Below are 14,731 nucleotides of genomic sequence, written 5' to 3' on the forward strand. Positions count from 1 at the left end.
TTTTAAGCTTTGATTGATGAGGTCCTTTTTTCACAATGTATCACATCCTGAGAAGGTTAACTAGCTCCAAAAGTGGCATCACAACACTTTTTCTTCACACTGAATTTCAGACGTAGCTTTTTAGTATAAGTCTCACTATCAAATGGGGATCTATTCTCCTGTCATATAATGGGCACAGTTTCTAGGGGCTGGCACTGAGGAACTACTAAGCTACAATGTGAGGGGTACAGAGGGTTTAGACTGTAAACTGCCTATATCTCCTGACAGCACACACAATTGGTGAATATTTCATGGTATAAATTCAATTGACTGAAGCTGACTGACCGGTGATTTAAAAAATACTGACATTAAAATTGGGCTCTTTAATAAGACATTTAATAAACATTCCGATTACAGAGGATATACTGCAGTGTTCTGCATCTTGATATGCCAAAATGTGTTTTTCAGGAGTGCTTTGTTTTGACAGTTTGATCACAAAACCATTTCCCCCAACACTAACTACACTAACACTTAACATATAATTCATTTTTCCACCAAAACCTATAAGAGAATTACATCTATACATGAAGAAAATAGGTTTCATATATCTAAAAACATCATCGATGTACATTATGGCATGTATTGTCCTTTTAAAAAAAATATCTGAATTACATTCAACATTTCGGGCTTTGGTACAAAAACTTCACGTTGTCCAGAGCAAAGAAGCCAAGTGGATAATGTTTACATGTGTGCACATGTGTGCGAATGTTTTACATTATTGAAGGCCTTGTCAGTTCATGGTTTCCCTGAAGTTTTAGCCGTGGCTCCATTTTGTCATGTTGCTCCAAAAAGCTCTCAGCCGTCACCCTAAGGTCATAGCATACATTCTTATTTATCATTCTGAGGTAACAGTATTCTTCCTGAGTATTCAATAACACTACTATAAATCATCCTTCTGTGAGGCAAAAGTAAAAAGAATGCATATCAAAAAAAGTCAACTATAGCTGATATGCAGGCAAATCTTCACAAAGAATGTAATGTTGAGCAAAAACTATTAGAGGCACTCACTCCGAAGCACGTAACCTCCACTACAGCCAACATGCCTCTCAGTCTGGGCTGTGCATCCAAATCATAACGATAAACAGCCTTCACACACCTTTAAACTGTAAATTTTAGCAGTATTTAGAAATATGTCTTGATTTTTTTTCGGTATGGATTTGTATATTCTTTCATTTTTGTAAGATTTTAAATATAAAAGACAAAGGCATAAGCAGGGTAAGTTAACGTATTATTCATATAATTTTGAGAAAAGTTAAGCAGAAATTGGCATGTAAACTACACGCTTAGAAGTTGATCTGAATATAATTGGATAGTGTAATTCTGTGAATGCTAAATATTTCATTTAGAAATTAAGAAAAAAATCTTAGCATGTTTGTTTACCCCACTCTTTCTTCACATTGAAAGGTAAAGAATTTAGATTTAAAGGGCGGCTTCATATACGCTTCCACATAACCACTTGATGAGCAGCTTGATATGTATAAAGGATACAAACACAAAAGTTGTTCAGCAACAAGAGAGATTGAGCAGAGAAGACAGGACTCCAGGATAGAAATTAGGTAAAGAACGAGATAAAGAGAATACTACCAGAAAAGAGAGGTCAAGAGTAAGTAAAAGGGAAACATTCATCTCTCAAAGCCAAGTGATGCACCAAGCCTTGCAGTCAGCTGTGTTGCAGTGATTGTGCTGAAGTAGCATGGCAGTATCACCATTTCAGTTATTGCATTCTTTACTTTTTGGTCAGTAATGATTTTTTGTTGTGTGGCAGATCATGTTGCAGTCAAAGGCCTTCTTGTATACATATCGGCCCCAAAAAATTACACCAACTTTTAAAAACAGCAACGCTGCAGTGCTGCTGCCACAGTAGCAGAAAAGAAATAAATAGGATCCTGAGAGAAACAGACATTTAGACTGTCTTGATGCTATCTATATAGAGAATGCCTCAGCCTCACTCCTATAACTTACCTCAATCTTATAGGCCAAAATGCCTCCTGTGAATCTTTGGATAAGCATGGGCGATGAAAATCTTAAAAATGCACGAGAAAAAAGAGTCTTGTGCCATCTTGTGTTTGCCAGGGAAATTACACTTTTCACAGACAAATTAAATGTTATTCCTGAAAGTCTGCCTGGCTTAAAAACACTGTCTGGATTTAAAGAGCAAGGGAGACCTCTAAAATTCCAACTGGGATTATCAGCGCCCGCCGGTGGGGTCGTCAGCTTGTGTGTGAGATGCAGGTATCTTCATAGACATTCTTTGCTGTTGAGTAAAGTTGTGCTCCCCTGACACACTCTCACCTGCTAGGCCTGATGGTGGGCTGTAGTCCCCTGGTCCACCATAGGGGGGTGACATAAGGGGCTTGCTTGGTTTGTAGGCCTGAGGATCTGAGGCAGAGCCACTAATATCATAACCATTGCTGTGGCCGTTACCGTTGCCTTTGCTGTGACTGTTTCCATTACCGTTGCCGTACTTTCTGTAGCGCGACCCCTCTACCTCTGGCCCTTCCTGTCCTTCCTCTGTCATCTCAAAAGCTTTACGTTTCAGAGGCACCCCTGCATCAGAGCTCCCCCCAAGGTTGTGGGATGGGTAGCTGTAAGTGCCCCCTGCCATGGTAGGCCTAGGAGCCAGAGGAGTGGGAGCACTAATTCCAGAGGGCAGGTAGGAGGCACTGGGGTGGTTGTATCCTGAGGACAGGCTGGTTTGTGGGTAGCACCCAGGCGGGTAGTTGTAGACAGGAGTGCTGGCGCCGTAGCTGGGCACTAGAGTAGGTGTGGCCTGCAATGAGTGCAGAGGGGTAGGTGGAAGTGCTGCACTGGGCTGAGAATAATATCCTGAGGATAGATAGGTGCTGTTGTATGCAGGAGGGTATTCCTGAGATGATGGGGCATTACAGGAGCCTGCGCCACTATATCCTGGCTCTGAGACCAAGTTACTGGTTACTACTGTTACACTTCCTGTGGCTGGGATACCCACAGATGAAGACCCCACCTTGGTGCCAGTTAGTGCTTCCAGTCCAGGGTAGCATTCTATGCCCTGACTAAGAGCCCAGGGCTCAGATTCAGTTTTTAGGAAAGTTCCAGGCTCTGAGTAGGCCCCCGTAGCAGAGCGCTCATACGACAACTCGAGGCCTGAATACTTCTCTGCATAACGTTTGAGCAAAGAAGAAGCAGTAAGGGCTGATATGTCATCACTGGCCCAAGGATAACCTGTAGGGGCATAGCTGCGACGAGCAGCAGTAGTGTGGGGGTCATGTTTGTGGGCAGATGGTGGCGAGGTGGTGGATGTGACATCTAGGTGCTGCTCAGGCCACTGAGATAAAGGGGCAGCGTGCTCCGGAGACCAGTGCATCTTCAGACCTGACAGAAACAAGATGAAAAGAGTTAACTCACACAATTATACAACAAAAAAGTATATACATCAGAAGACACATTTACCAAAAGTTTTTTTTTTTTTGCAATCTCTGTTTTGCAAGAGCATTTAGCCAAGATGCTATTGAAAGTTTTCTCAGATTAACTGTTCTCAAAACAACCTTAGAAAGCTGAGCCATTTCCAGAATCTTGTCAATGCTTTGCTCATGCTCTTCTACACAGTCTCATCCAGGCAGGGGACAACTGTTCTAATCTTTATGAGAAGCTGCCAACATAGCCCCCAGCCTGGTCTCCACGGCGATAAGCCTCTATCAGCCTGTGCGCTACCCTCTTCTTTTGCTTTACTCACATTGGAGCCATTGTTGCCTCTCTGTGAGTCTCTTTAGTCCACAAAGCCACCCCCCCTCGAGCGTATGATCTAATTCGGCCAAAACCTCAGGGGTCTGCTGGACAGGGGGAAAAGAGGGCGGGATCACTGAGGACAGAGATCTAGTTTTTCCTTTATTTTACACAGATATTAAATCAGAGCTTCGATGCCAGTTAAATGACTGATTAAGCAGGAAGAAGTCTGATTTTCCTGTGACATGTGCAATTATACATGCACATTTACACATAGTAATCCACTGGTTTAGTGGCTGAGGGCTTGTCTTTTTGAACTGGCATTAGGCTGACATTCCATGCATTGCAGAGTATTATTAAACTGTCCCGACCCCAGGCCTGGGCCAGAGGGGTTTTCTGCAATAGCTCTGGGTTAATGAGGATGCTTCTTTTAATCAGATTTTTACTGTTTCTTAATCTCAAATGTTTGAACATTAAAACTGTGTTTATTTCTGATTAATCTGCAAAGATGAAACTCTTGCAAAATTTGTTTCTGTTTTCTGTTTGCAGATGTTTGACAAACGCATATGATAGTCATTTTGTTTAGTTAGTTAAAGGTTTCTGTCAATGTCTTTTTGAATGTGGATTATTCTGCCAGTAATATTCCGAGACATACATTTGATAGTCAAATGAAACCCTTAAAATGAAGAGAAAAATTCCCAAAGCATGCCTACATATTAGAGGTGCTGGACATGAAATTAGTTGTGATCTTAAAAGATAAATGAAAGATTAGCTACATAAAAATTGCTGCTTGAATTGATCAACAAATAAATTTGTCGCAATTCAAGACCCTAATTAATGATGCATTCATTTTCACCAGCAAAAGCAGTAACTATAGTAATTGCTAAAAAGGTAGGGTTTGGCTTTTATTCATTATCATACATGGACACACACTTGCTCGCTCTCATGTCCAGTCTGAACCGGTCTACATGTGGATTACACCAGGTTGTGTCACATGTTCACAAGGACCACCAGATGGGCCTTTAAACAGTCCACATGTTGATCCCTAAATCAAATGATCCCTCAGCCCAATAATCCCTCTCATCCAGTCCGGGGATTGCAGTGCTCTTGAGCACCACAAGCTCCACCCTGGATTTGAGAAATCCCTATACTCCAGGGAATTCTGTCTGGCCACAAAAACATTAAAAGAAAATATTCCCACTGATGCGCATTCAAAGTAGTTACCAACAGTGATCAAGACTGAAAACTCACTGATGGCAAATATGAGCTATTCTCCTTTATAATGCATTCAAAATTAAAATGATATCTGATTTAATACTGACTGGAAGATGTTGATGCATATTTTATAGTAAATTGCACATCATGGAAGGATTACCTACAGCCCCAGGAGCCCATGGGCTTATGCCCTCCTAAGCAGCTGTGCCTGCAGTGAACGTGACATTTCTCAAAACGGAAACAAAGTGCTCAGTCATTCATCAGAGATCCTCTCATTCTGAAGGAACAAGTGAGCATTTACAAGAAAGGAGGCATCATGAAATATTAGGGGGTTTGCTCAAGAATTACACCAACTCCACACTCCAGTGCTGCTAAAAAAACACAACAATCAAAGTGTATCATGTAAAGTCAGTGCTACTGATATACAGGTGGATGTAGTTCACTCTTTATCTCTGTCTCATTACCCCCTGGCATGTCAGAGAGAAAAAGAAAGTGTCTTTTGATGCCAGTTCCTAAATGTTTACTTATGAAAGAGTGACAAAATCCTAACATGATGGTTTGATTGCGTGAAGGAAAATAACGGAATGTGAGACTTTAGTTGAAGACCAACATGGAACAACTATTTCTCACATAATTTCACTTTTACTTGCTCTTTCTCTCACTGTTATGTTAGGTTTAGGCATCACAATTACTTTGTTGTGTTAATACAATGCAGTTTCTTGGTTAACGTAAGCCACTAAAACCACAAAAAAAAAACAGTCCTCATGTGCTCTGGGCATCTACGGAACTGGCAAACCAGTAGATTACTATCATTTTAAGTAATATAAAATATATAATTCTCAACCTTGAAAACAGTGGCGAGCACCAAAATTGACATCACAATACATACGGTACTACAGGCGCTTGCATGTCACTTTGTTTGGTTGTGTACGTCCCTTGCAACCCTGAAATAAGGAAGCGCAGAGGGAAAAGCGTACAAGCAGGTCTTTCTTTCGTTATTGCAAATCAGAGAAGCCTGTATCTTATGGCAGCATGAAGAGATGGCGTCCACAATTTAAAAGCTAATGTGGCTAGTTTATTACTTTTTTGATTCAACCAGAGATGTCAGCCCCACACAGGGGGATTGAGTGCCAACTGTCTTGCAGAAAGGTAAAACTCTTGTCACGTTTTTGTCTGTAAGTTGTTGCTATCAGTTTCAGTACCTCCACGAGTGACATGAACATGTTTTTCTTCGTAAAAAGAGTGACCTGCGCACACATTTGGGGTCCCAAGCACTGCACGTTAATGGAAACTGAGCAAGTGCACCCAGGTGTTGTGTTCCCATCAATGCTAATCAGAGCTGATAACTGCCCAAAAATAAACAAATGTCATTTGACACAGTCAAAACACTCCTGAGGGAACACTGTTCTATTGCTCTCCAGGTGTTGTGACCAGCGTGAAAAGGTCATCTTGAATTGTCTCGTACAGTCTCACAATGCCTTACACTTCTGACACTGTCTGATGTCACATTGCCAAGCTGTGTAGGAAAATCTCTTGTGTTTCAATATTGCAATGTTAATGTGGCAAACATGAGGTCTATTCTATACCGTAATCGAAGGACACATATAAATTGTGAAACCATTAAGACTACTTTCAAAACAATAACAAAGACTGTGGGTTAAAGTCACTCATGTCACCTACGTTCTGTGCTTCAAGGAAACTCAGCTGGCCGTGAGCTATTAGCATTTCTTAAACCTCTTATAGGGCAACACTTATAGCAGATAACCAATAATGCCTTATCGTTAGTGAGCCAGCTGACCAATCAAAGCAATGGGGGAAGGTGGTTTAAATCGGATAGACAAAACGGTAATAGGGTGAAAAGACGTAAAGCAACACGTGTTCTCTGAGTATGACACAATGACAAAAATACATGTTAATATAATGTTTATATAAAGTCCAGCCTCTCAAAGCTGAAATAAAATCCAGATAATACAGCTGAATTATCACTGTATGTATGCGCTCAACTAGACTCAAACTGACCTTGGTTTACAGTTGAAATAACCACAAGGGATAACGTGCCTCTTTTTTTTTTAAAAAAACGTTAAGCATAGGTTTATATCAATAAAGGTGAATTCCCAATGAACCTGCTCTCATTCACACATTCTAAAGTTTCTTTTGTCTTAGGACTACATACGTTGGAAATCCTGACTGAAAAGCGGCCCATTGAGACCATGTGTCAACTCAATGACACTTACAATGTTTCAGGACTGTCTGTTAAAAAAAAAAAAAAAAAAAAGAATTTATGACTACAGCGTCATCTGACAAAAAAGCACCGTACAAGTAACTTGAAGACAACTTCTAGCTGTGTTTCAGCTATATTCACATGTACAATGACCTCCCACAGAGATAGTTAGCAGCAGGAGAATGTCTTCAACATTTTCTTACACAGTCCACAGCATTGTGGTGCCAGACTGACCTCGGTCAATAAATTGATTCCTAGGGCACCATGAAGTTCAGCAAGTTGACTGGGTGCTCCATGTATAAAGGCTGACATGTGTGGCACTGAATGTGTGCTGAATGTCATGCTCCCTTCTCTCTGCTTTATTTCCTGTCATCCCACCCCTACACACTACACTTGACAGAAAAAATATACATCAGGTTCAGCAATAAGTGTTCTTTTGTGGATTCTGGCTACATGGTAATCATGTTATTCAACTACAAACTCCATATATTTGGCAGAATCACAAGCTAAGAAAAAACTGTTTATATTTCTCCAAAAAACTGCAATGAACATAGACTATATAAAGATGCATGTCGTCAATAAGAATAAAAAGTGAAGGCAATACAGAAGTGCCTTAAAGTACAATACCACTAATAGTAGCCAGACTGAAAATCATCTCAGGCTGAGATAGACCCAAATATATCAGATGAAATACTGCATCAATACATTTTTTTCCACATACTATCACAGTGTGATTAGCACTTTTCATTCATGATCAGCATGCAAGAATAAAAAGTGTGTTGGTGGTCTTTCTGAAATTAATTCCATAATTAAGCACTCTAAATTAGCCCTAAAAGATCTGTGTTTGGGGGCGTGACTGGCTGAATGCCTGGGGGGCCTATCGGAGTGATTGACAAGCAGTTTAAGGAAAAAGCGGGGAGTCATTTAGTGAACTTAACCTGCGGACTGCTGGTTGTTTTGTTTCATGCCTGTTATTACGCTGTCATTTGACAGTGGGCAGACAGACCTGTTTTTCTCTGGTTTCCTACTTTTACATGCTATGAAAGATATTGAAGCATTAAGTAGTATGTGTTGCTGTGTTTTTATAAGAAGAAGAAATCATTAGCGTTAACTAACAATCACAACTAACAAGAGATTTAAACTCAGACCTCAATGTATTTCATTAACTTTTCTGATAAATGGAGGCATTCAGTTTTCTTAACCAGACATCATCCTGACTGTCAAATTCAATGGATTTGTGACAGTTATAACGCATGCATTCACACTTGGGCATCATAGTTGCATACAGACACACGGCCATTCTGATTGCGGTCATAAGCCACAATGACGAAACTATTTTTCAAAAATCTAAATCTTTAATGAATAATAGTTTTGCCAAACACAAAATGCTGACTATTCTGCAATAGACAAAAACAATTATATGTATTATAATTATATATACAATTATAAGTAGATTTCTTAATTTGCAGATAGAAATTTGTATTATTTTCATAATAAAAGGCTGGGCCACATTGTCTGACATGCCTTAGAAATGTGAAAATACAATTCAACTCTACATAAACACTGTTGCTTTCTTCATCAGATGCATGTATCTATCCTCACAATATATTCTCAGAATTCATATTCTTTAACTTTGCACGGATAGTTTTAGATCTGATTTTACAAGGACGGAGGCTTAATTAGAGATATTTACAAGAGTGTCATTTCATTTTACACAATTACAACTGTGAATTTCTGTAATTAATCTAAACTTCTTGCTGCTCAGGAGTGCTGCACGATCAGACGTCTAAGTTTAAGAGAGGATTTTGTAAAGCAAGGTTTGGGTGTTAGGTATAATGAGAGGGAAGCCTGTGACCCTAAATCGTTACTTCATGTTTGCCAGGGGCTTCGAAACACTCATTGCTCTTGGCCACACTTGACTTACCAACGTATAAAGATGATCTCTAAGCCAGCTTGGTACTATCATTATGATTACCATACTGATGACTCATGTTTCCTTTGTTTTTTTCCTGCAGCCGATTGTTTACTGGACGTAAATCACACAGAGAAGAACAAAAAGTATGCCGGGGTTCAAGAGTAGATGTGGACAAAAATACAATATATTGTAAATGCTGCACTCATCCTAAACTGTTTCTATGTGCCTACTTCAAATCTTCAAATCAAGTCACTTTGAAACTATTCAAAAGGGAAAAAAAAGCAATGACACCCTCCAGCATCTGGCTTTTGTCTTTCGTGGGAAAGGGTACAATCAGCATTCAGCCCGGCATCAAATGACTCTGCAGTAGTGCCTAGTGGACACAGCTAAAAATAAGTGGTGAAAACACACCTTTACGGACTACACCATCTCAAGTCGTTATGTCACTATGAATGCCTGTTCCAACACAGTCAAATGTCGTTTGAACCTCCTTCTAGTGTACTCTGTCATTAGCTGAACTAACTCTGCGAGATGAACACTCGGAATCATCTGAGTTGATGTGTAACAGCTTTGGCAGTGATGGTAAATGAATGTTTTATGTGACCTGTCTATGCATCTGTATGTTCCTCGAAGTAATCTTAAAAAGAATCACCTGCTAGTCAGAGTGTGGACCATTGCAGGTTAGAGAGGTCTTGTACCTTTATCATTGACCTGAACGTTGTTGTGCTCAGATGTTTACACTAGTGACAAGTTTTGTATCCCCATTCACAGCCCACAGCTCCACTATTTACTTCTAAAGTTAAACATGTGTCCTGGAAAATTTGTCTACGGTGGGATCTTTTTGTCTCGTTAAAATATATCAAAAAGTTACATTCTTAGAACAGAAATCTGAACAGTGCGTAAGACCAGGTTGAAAACTATTGTTATATATGTTCATATTTTTAATCACTTTAATCACAACTATGAAAAAAATGGATTCAGTTTGAGCAGCATTACTGAAACTCGCCTGTGAGAGCGCTGAACATGTTGAAGCAAGAGTGGACCAAACAGAGTGGGCTTTGAAGAAAATGCTAGCATCCCACATAGATAAATCCTACAAGAGTGACAACTTCTGTGAACTAAGGAAACTCCACAGTCAGAACACTGCATTCAGAAGAAAGGTGCAATGAACAGTCTCAACACCTTCGGCCAAGTGAAAAATTCTGGCATCATGGTAAACATGTCACCTCTCTCTTTTTGGCTCTGTCAGATCTCATGAATTTGTGCATTCCATTGGAAAATATAGGATAGATCAACTGGAAAGCCCCACTCAAATTGAATGTCCAACAAGTCATTGATATCAATTCCACCTTAAAGGAACATTTTAGGAAAATTAAACACAGATTAAGCACAGATGCTACACACTTTCAGAGTTCATTAAGCAGCAAAATGTGCACCAGTGGATGAAGAGTAAAGGATGCAAGTCATTTTGGGGTTTTTTTGTGAATTAGTGGCTCATTTGACTCCTGGTTCACTGCATGGTCAGTATGAGAAATTAGGGGTTAATAAGATGGAAGTACATGTGGGGGAAGGGGCTGACTGGGATGGGATTTGGGGGTTGTGAAGCATCAGAGATAGGCAGTGGGTTGGATGGGGAGTGGAAACAAAAATCACCCTTCTGTAGCTGAAGGGTCTCTGTTAGCGCTTTTACTCCCCTCACAATAAACAAAGAGATCCCCTGAAGACGGACAGACAATTGGAAATACACACACACACACATACACACAAGTACCAGCAAAGTACACTCCCACATTTTGGTTTTTATGCTGTGTTCAGCTTCAGCTGGCCAACAGGCAGAGGGACTCTTGGTCATCTATCGGATGAGTCAAGCTGCTGGAATGCAAAGAATCTAACCTGAGATCTATTTACCAAGCGCATATCCCCTCCATATACTCAACACACATTGTCCATTGCTAGCCTCAAGGAAAGAAAGGAGGAAACTGAAAAAAAGAGAACATTCTTGCTTACAGTGTATATAATCAGCTGTTTGCACATCATTAGGTGACCTGTAATCAATACAAAACACATTAGATTACAAATAAGATATGAATATAGATGGGACATGTCAGGATTACCGCTACAACAGACAGACTACACACACATCACCTGATCAATCATCTTTGCTTACAGGTTAAACGAGGGCTAGATTATTATGTAAGCAGTGGCCCATGCCTAAAACATAAAGTCAGCGGGAGGGAGAGGTCCCTCCGTCTTTTTTTTCTACCTTCCCCCAGTTATCCTGTTCTGAACAATCCAACAGGCCACATTGCTGTCAGTTAAGCAAATACTGTACCACATTATATGCAGGCTCAGTCAAATCTGAAGTCAGAATGAGCTTCAGACACAACCAGTCACACAGTTTACCCCTTAAATCACCACCTAATTTAAATCTTTTGGACCCTCGCTTTCTATTTGTTTCACACACACTTTGCCCTACATTTCTGTCCTTGAGCCTCCCTTTCTCCCACTCCTCTTATGCTGTGTAGTAAAGACATGACTGTGTGTCCCAGTCTGTGTGGTCAGTTTTACCCTCCCCCACTCCTTTAGCTCACACACTCACATGTGGCAGAGGCTGGCCTGGCCCCCCTCTTGGCTTATTGTGTCCACTCATATATCAGGCTGCAGCTGACCAGTCCCTGTTCACGTCTTCTCCATCTGTCCTTCACTCTGCTCTTTCTCCGCCTTGGCGGCACACATCTTAACCAGGACTCCTAATGAGGATCTAAGGTGTGCTGCAATTTGCTTAACAAGCTCTCATTATTTCTATGGAGGGCTGGTGTATTTGCGTGTGGAAGCGGAGGGGGTTGTTTATGTGGCACACTATTCAAGACTAATGAGAGGCTGTTGACACCAGGTTACTAACGATCTGGCTTTCATTCACAGAATCACTTCACCCTGGTAACTGCTGACTAAAAAGCGCTAACGCTGATCATCTCTCTTTACGCGTCACACAATCATCATTATGTACAGAGACCCTTAATGAGGTCTGGTTGACAGTGATTATATGTTTACCAATTTGCATTTGGAAATTGATCAAAAATATGACTGTGTGAGACTTGATCAAAGGGGTTGGAAACATTAACAAAAGCCAGGTTGTCAGCATGTTCAGTCAAACAGAAGGAAAACTAACATAATGCTGTGAGTCAGTTTGAGGAAGGAATGTGGCAGATGCACGTTACTAAAACTTGTATCTGCTCAGACAACTCCCTTATTCTCCCAAATAGACTTCAGGGGGAAAAAGCTTAAGGGACATTTCACTGCTTTAGAGTGCAAAACATGTGGAAGGAAATCCCCATTGCATTATTCCAATCAGGTTAGTGTTGTAATCCTGTTAAAGCTTGGCCTAATCAATAATCTAGTCAGTCAATATAAGCATATGAAAAAGCCTGGATAGGAACCTTTTGTGATTTTACACACTTATGTTGCACGTTTAAATAATATAAGACTGGCCTCAGATTGCTAACGTTGTGCAGAATAAGGCAGAATTTTGGATCAAAATGTCAGCTCATTACCACATTCAACAATCATACAGCTGGAGTTTGTCCATTATTTACTGTGCTGTTCGTTTGAAGGAAATGTATCACCAACATAAATCACCCTTTATCTAATAAAAGCCTTAGAAACACACACACACACACTATATTGCTCCAGCAACATAAACCGATGAGCTTTAGCTGCAGTCTATTTAAACAGGCAGCTCACTGAACTCTATTCATATGGAAAAAGAAAAAAAAACAGCGACTGAACACTTTCTGTGAAATTCCCCAAAGCAAAGCCTGGAGACTCAGCTGTTAAAGCCATTAGCATATCTGCCTTCTCAACATGCCTCCTCAAAGACAACCCCCCCCCCCCCCCCTCGCTTCCCTCTACACAACCACAGGAGATGGACAAAAGAGGAGACAGAAGAAGAATGTGTACAGGAAAACAAACTCGAGCCAAGCTGGCTCAAGGACATGGCATTCACGCAGTGCAATACATACACATGTACACTTACTGTATGGGGTGACAGGACTGAGCATTCTGCAGCCCTGGCCCCAGGTGAGGAGGTGAGGACCGGGTCCACTTGGCGTTAGTGAGGGCCCAGCTGCATGCTGCGGGGTCTTCCTGGTTGACTGCTAATTCTTCTGCTGACTTGGCTAGTGGCTTGTCTCCTGTATAACTCCATGGTTCATCTCACACTTCAACACCAGTTTGACATGCTGCCACCTGAAGAGTGTAAACAGACCAATAGACACCTTCAGTCATCTGTTTACTCAGTTTCTGGGTTTTTTTGGTTAATGTGATGCAAAAAAATAATGTAAAATAGGCTAACTTATTTGCATTTACTCTACTTTAAGTTAAATATTCCCTCATTATGATAACATGTGGAAAACTATGGGAATTATTTTTTAAATACTTGCAGTTGTACCAACAGATATCAAATAATAAATGGGTTGTCATGCAATCTGCTGCTTATGCTCGTTTTTCTGTGTTTGATATGAGTATCTACATAAGTGAAAAAGCGACTGATCATAAGAGTTTGAACAATCTGATCGTAAAGCAGCCAGAACAGAAACGGTTATTCACTTATTAACTCATTACCGCCACTTGTATATTTCAGCACAAAAACTATGAACCATAACTGCAAATGGAACTTTGAACTCTGTCCTGCAAGAGCACACCGTCCTGTCGTACTACGCATGCATTTTGAAAGACAATCAAGATTAAGTGCGGAGAGACGGGTTAACGTGAAATTACATTTTCGACAATGTTACACTAGGACACAAATTATGAGGTAAACTGAATGGGGAAAAAAAATCACACATATAGGTCCTATATTCCATTAAAAAAAAAGAAAAAGAAAAATACGACAGCACCGGAATGGACAAACATTTGCTAGAGGCATCGGGTATATTGACATTAATGTTCAAGTAAAATCCTTTTGTAACAACAAGGTAAATGTTTACTGACCTGACCATGCCTGGGTGCGCACGTTTAGTGCTTCAGATACAGAAAAGTAATCCACTCTTCCACAAAGTAGGAACAACAACAGGGAGAGTCGATGTAAACGTGTTTGTGGATGCGTGTGTAAGTGTGTGTGCAAGTGTGTGTGAGGAGAAGGGCTTGCTCTCTCTTCTGGGATCCTATCCTTTTTCTCCTACTCTCCCTCGCTCGCCCTCCAGCTCGCTGCTCCCTCCCCCCTCAGGCTCTCCCCCGCCTGGTGACAACAGAGCAGCACATACATGTCCCCTCCCCCACCCAAGCAGCCCCCCCCCCCCCCCCCCCCCCCTCTCTCTCACTCACTCACACACACACACACATACACACACCCTCTCTCTCGCTCTCTTTTGTTCAAACTATTTCAGCAGGAAGGGAGAGAGGAGAGGGGAAAAAGTGACCAATCATGCAGTGTCACAGAAGAGCCTATTTTCCCTGCCCTGCATGTGTGTACGTGTGTGTACATGCATTTCTGCATGAGTGCACTCCTGTGTGAAATAATTTGCATGATTGCAAAAACATCATTGGGATGAATGGACATATTGGGGTACATGCGAGTGAAAAAATTGTGAATTTTCTCCCTCACTGATCACATGAGAGGTTCAGTTATTGTCAATGACTTC

At 40.9% G+C, this 14,731-nt stretch overlaps 1 protein-coding gene across 1 annotated transcript; it reads right to left on the reverse strand.

Annotated features, from left to right (window-relative positions):
• Window positions 1-342: 342 nt before the first annotated feature.
• On the reverse strand, window positions 343-14,299 carry LOC140303534 (fidgetin-like protein 2). Its single transcript, XM_072382317.1, has 3 exons — window positions 14,082-14,299; window positions 13,126-13,337; window positions 343-3,390 (listed from the first exon to the last, which is right to left on the reverse strand). The coding sequence occupies exons 2-3, from the start codon at window positions 13,148-13,150 to the stop codon at window positions 2,228-2,230; spliced, it is 1,188 nt and encodes a 395-aa protein (XP_072238418.1). The 5' UTR covers window positions 13,151-13,337; window positions 14,082-14,299; the 3' UTR covers window positions 343-2,227.
• Between the last annotated feature and the right edge of the window lie 432 nt (window positions 14,300-14,731).

This window comes from Leuresthes tenuis, unplaced genomic scaffold (genome assembly GCF_036924035.1).
Source record: "Leuresthes tenuis unplaced genomic scaffold, fLeuTen1.0.hap1 SCAF_3, whole genome shotgun sequence".
NCBI classification, from domain to species: domain Eukaryota; kingdom Metazoa; phylum Chordata; class Actinopteri; order Atheriniformes; family Atherinopsidae; genus Leuresthes; species Leuresthes tenuis.

Coding starts and splice junctions, on each gene's coding strand:
- LOC140303534 (XM_072382317.1), bottom strand. CDS start 13,150: ATGCTCAGTCCTGTCACCCCATACA. Junction 3,391..13,125: donor CAGTCCTGTCACCCCATACA/GTAAGTGTACAT, acceptor TGTTTCTGTCAG/GTCTGAAGATGCACTGGTCT.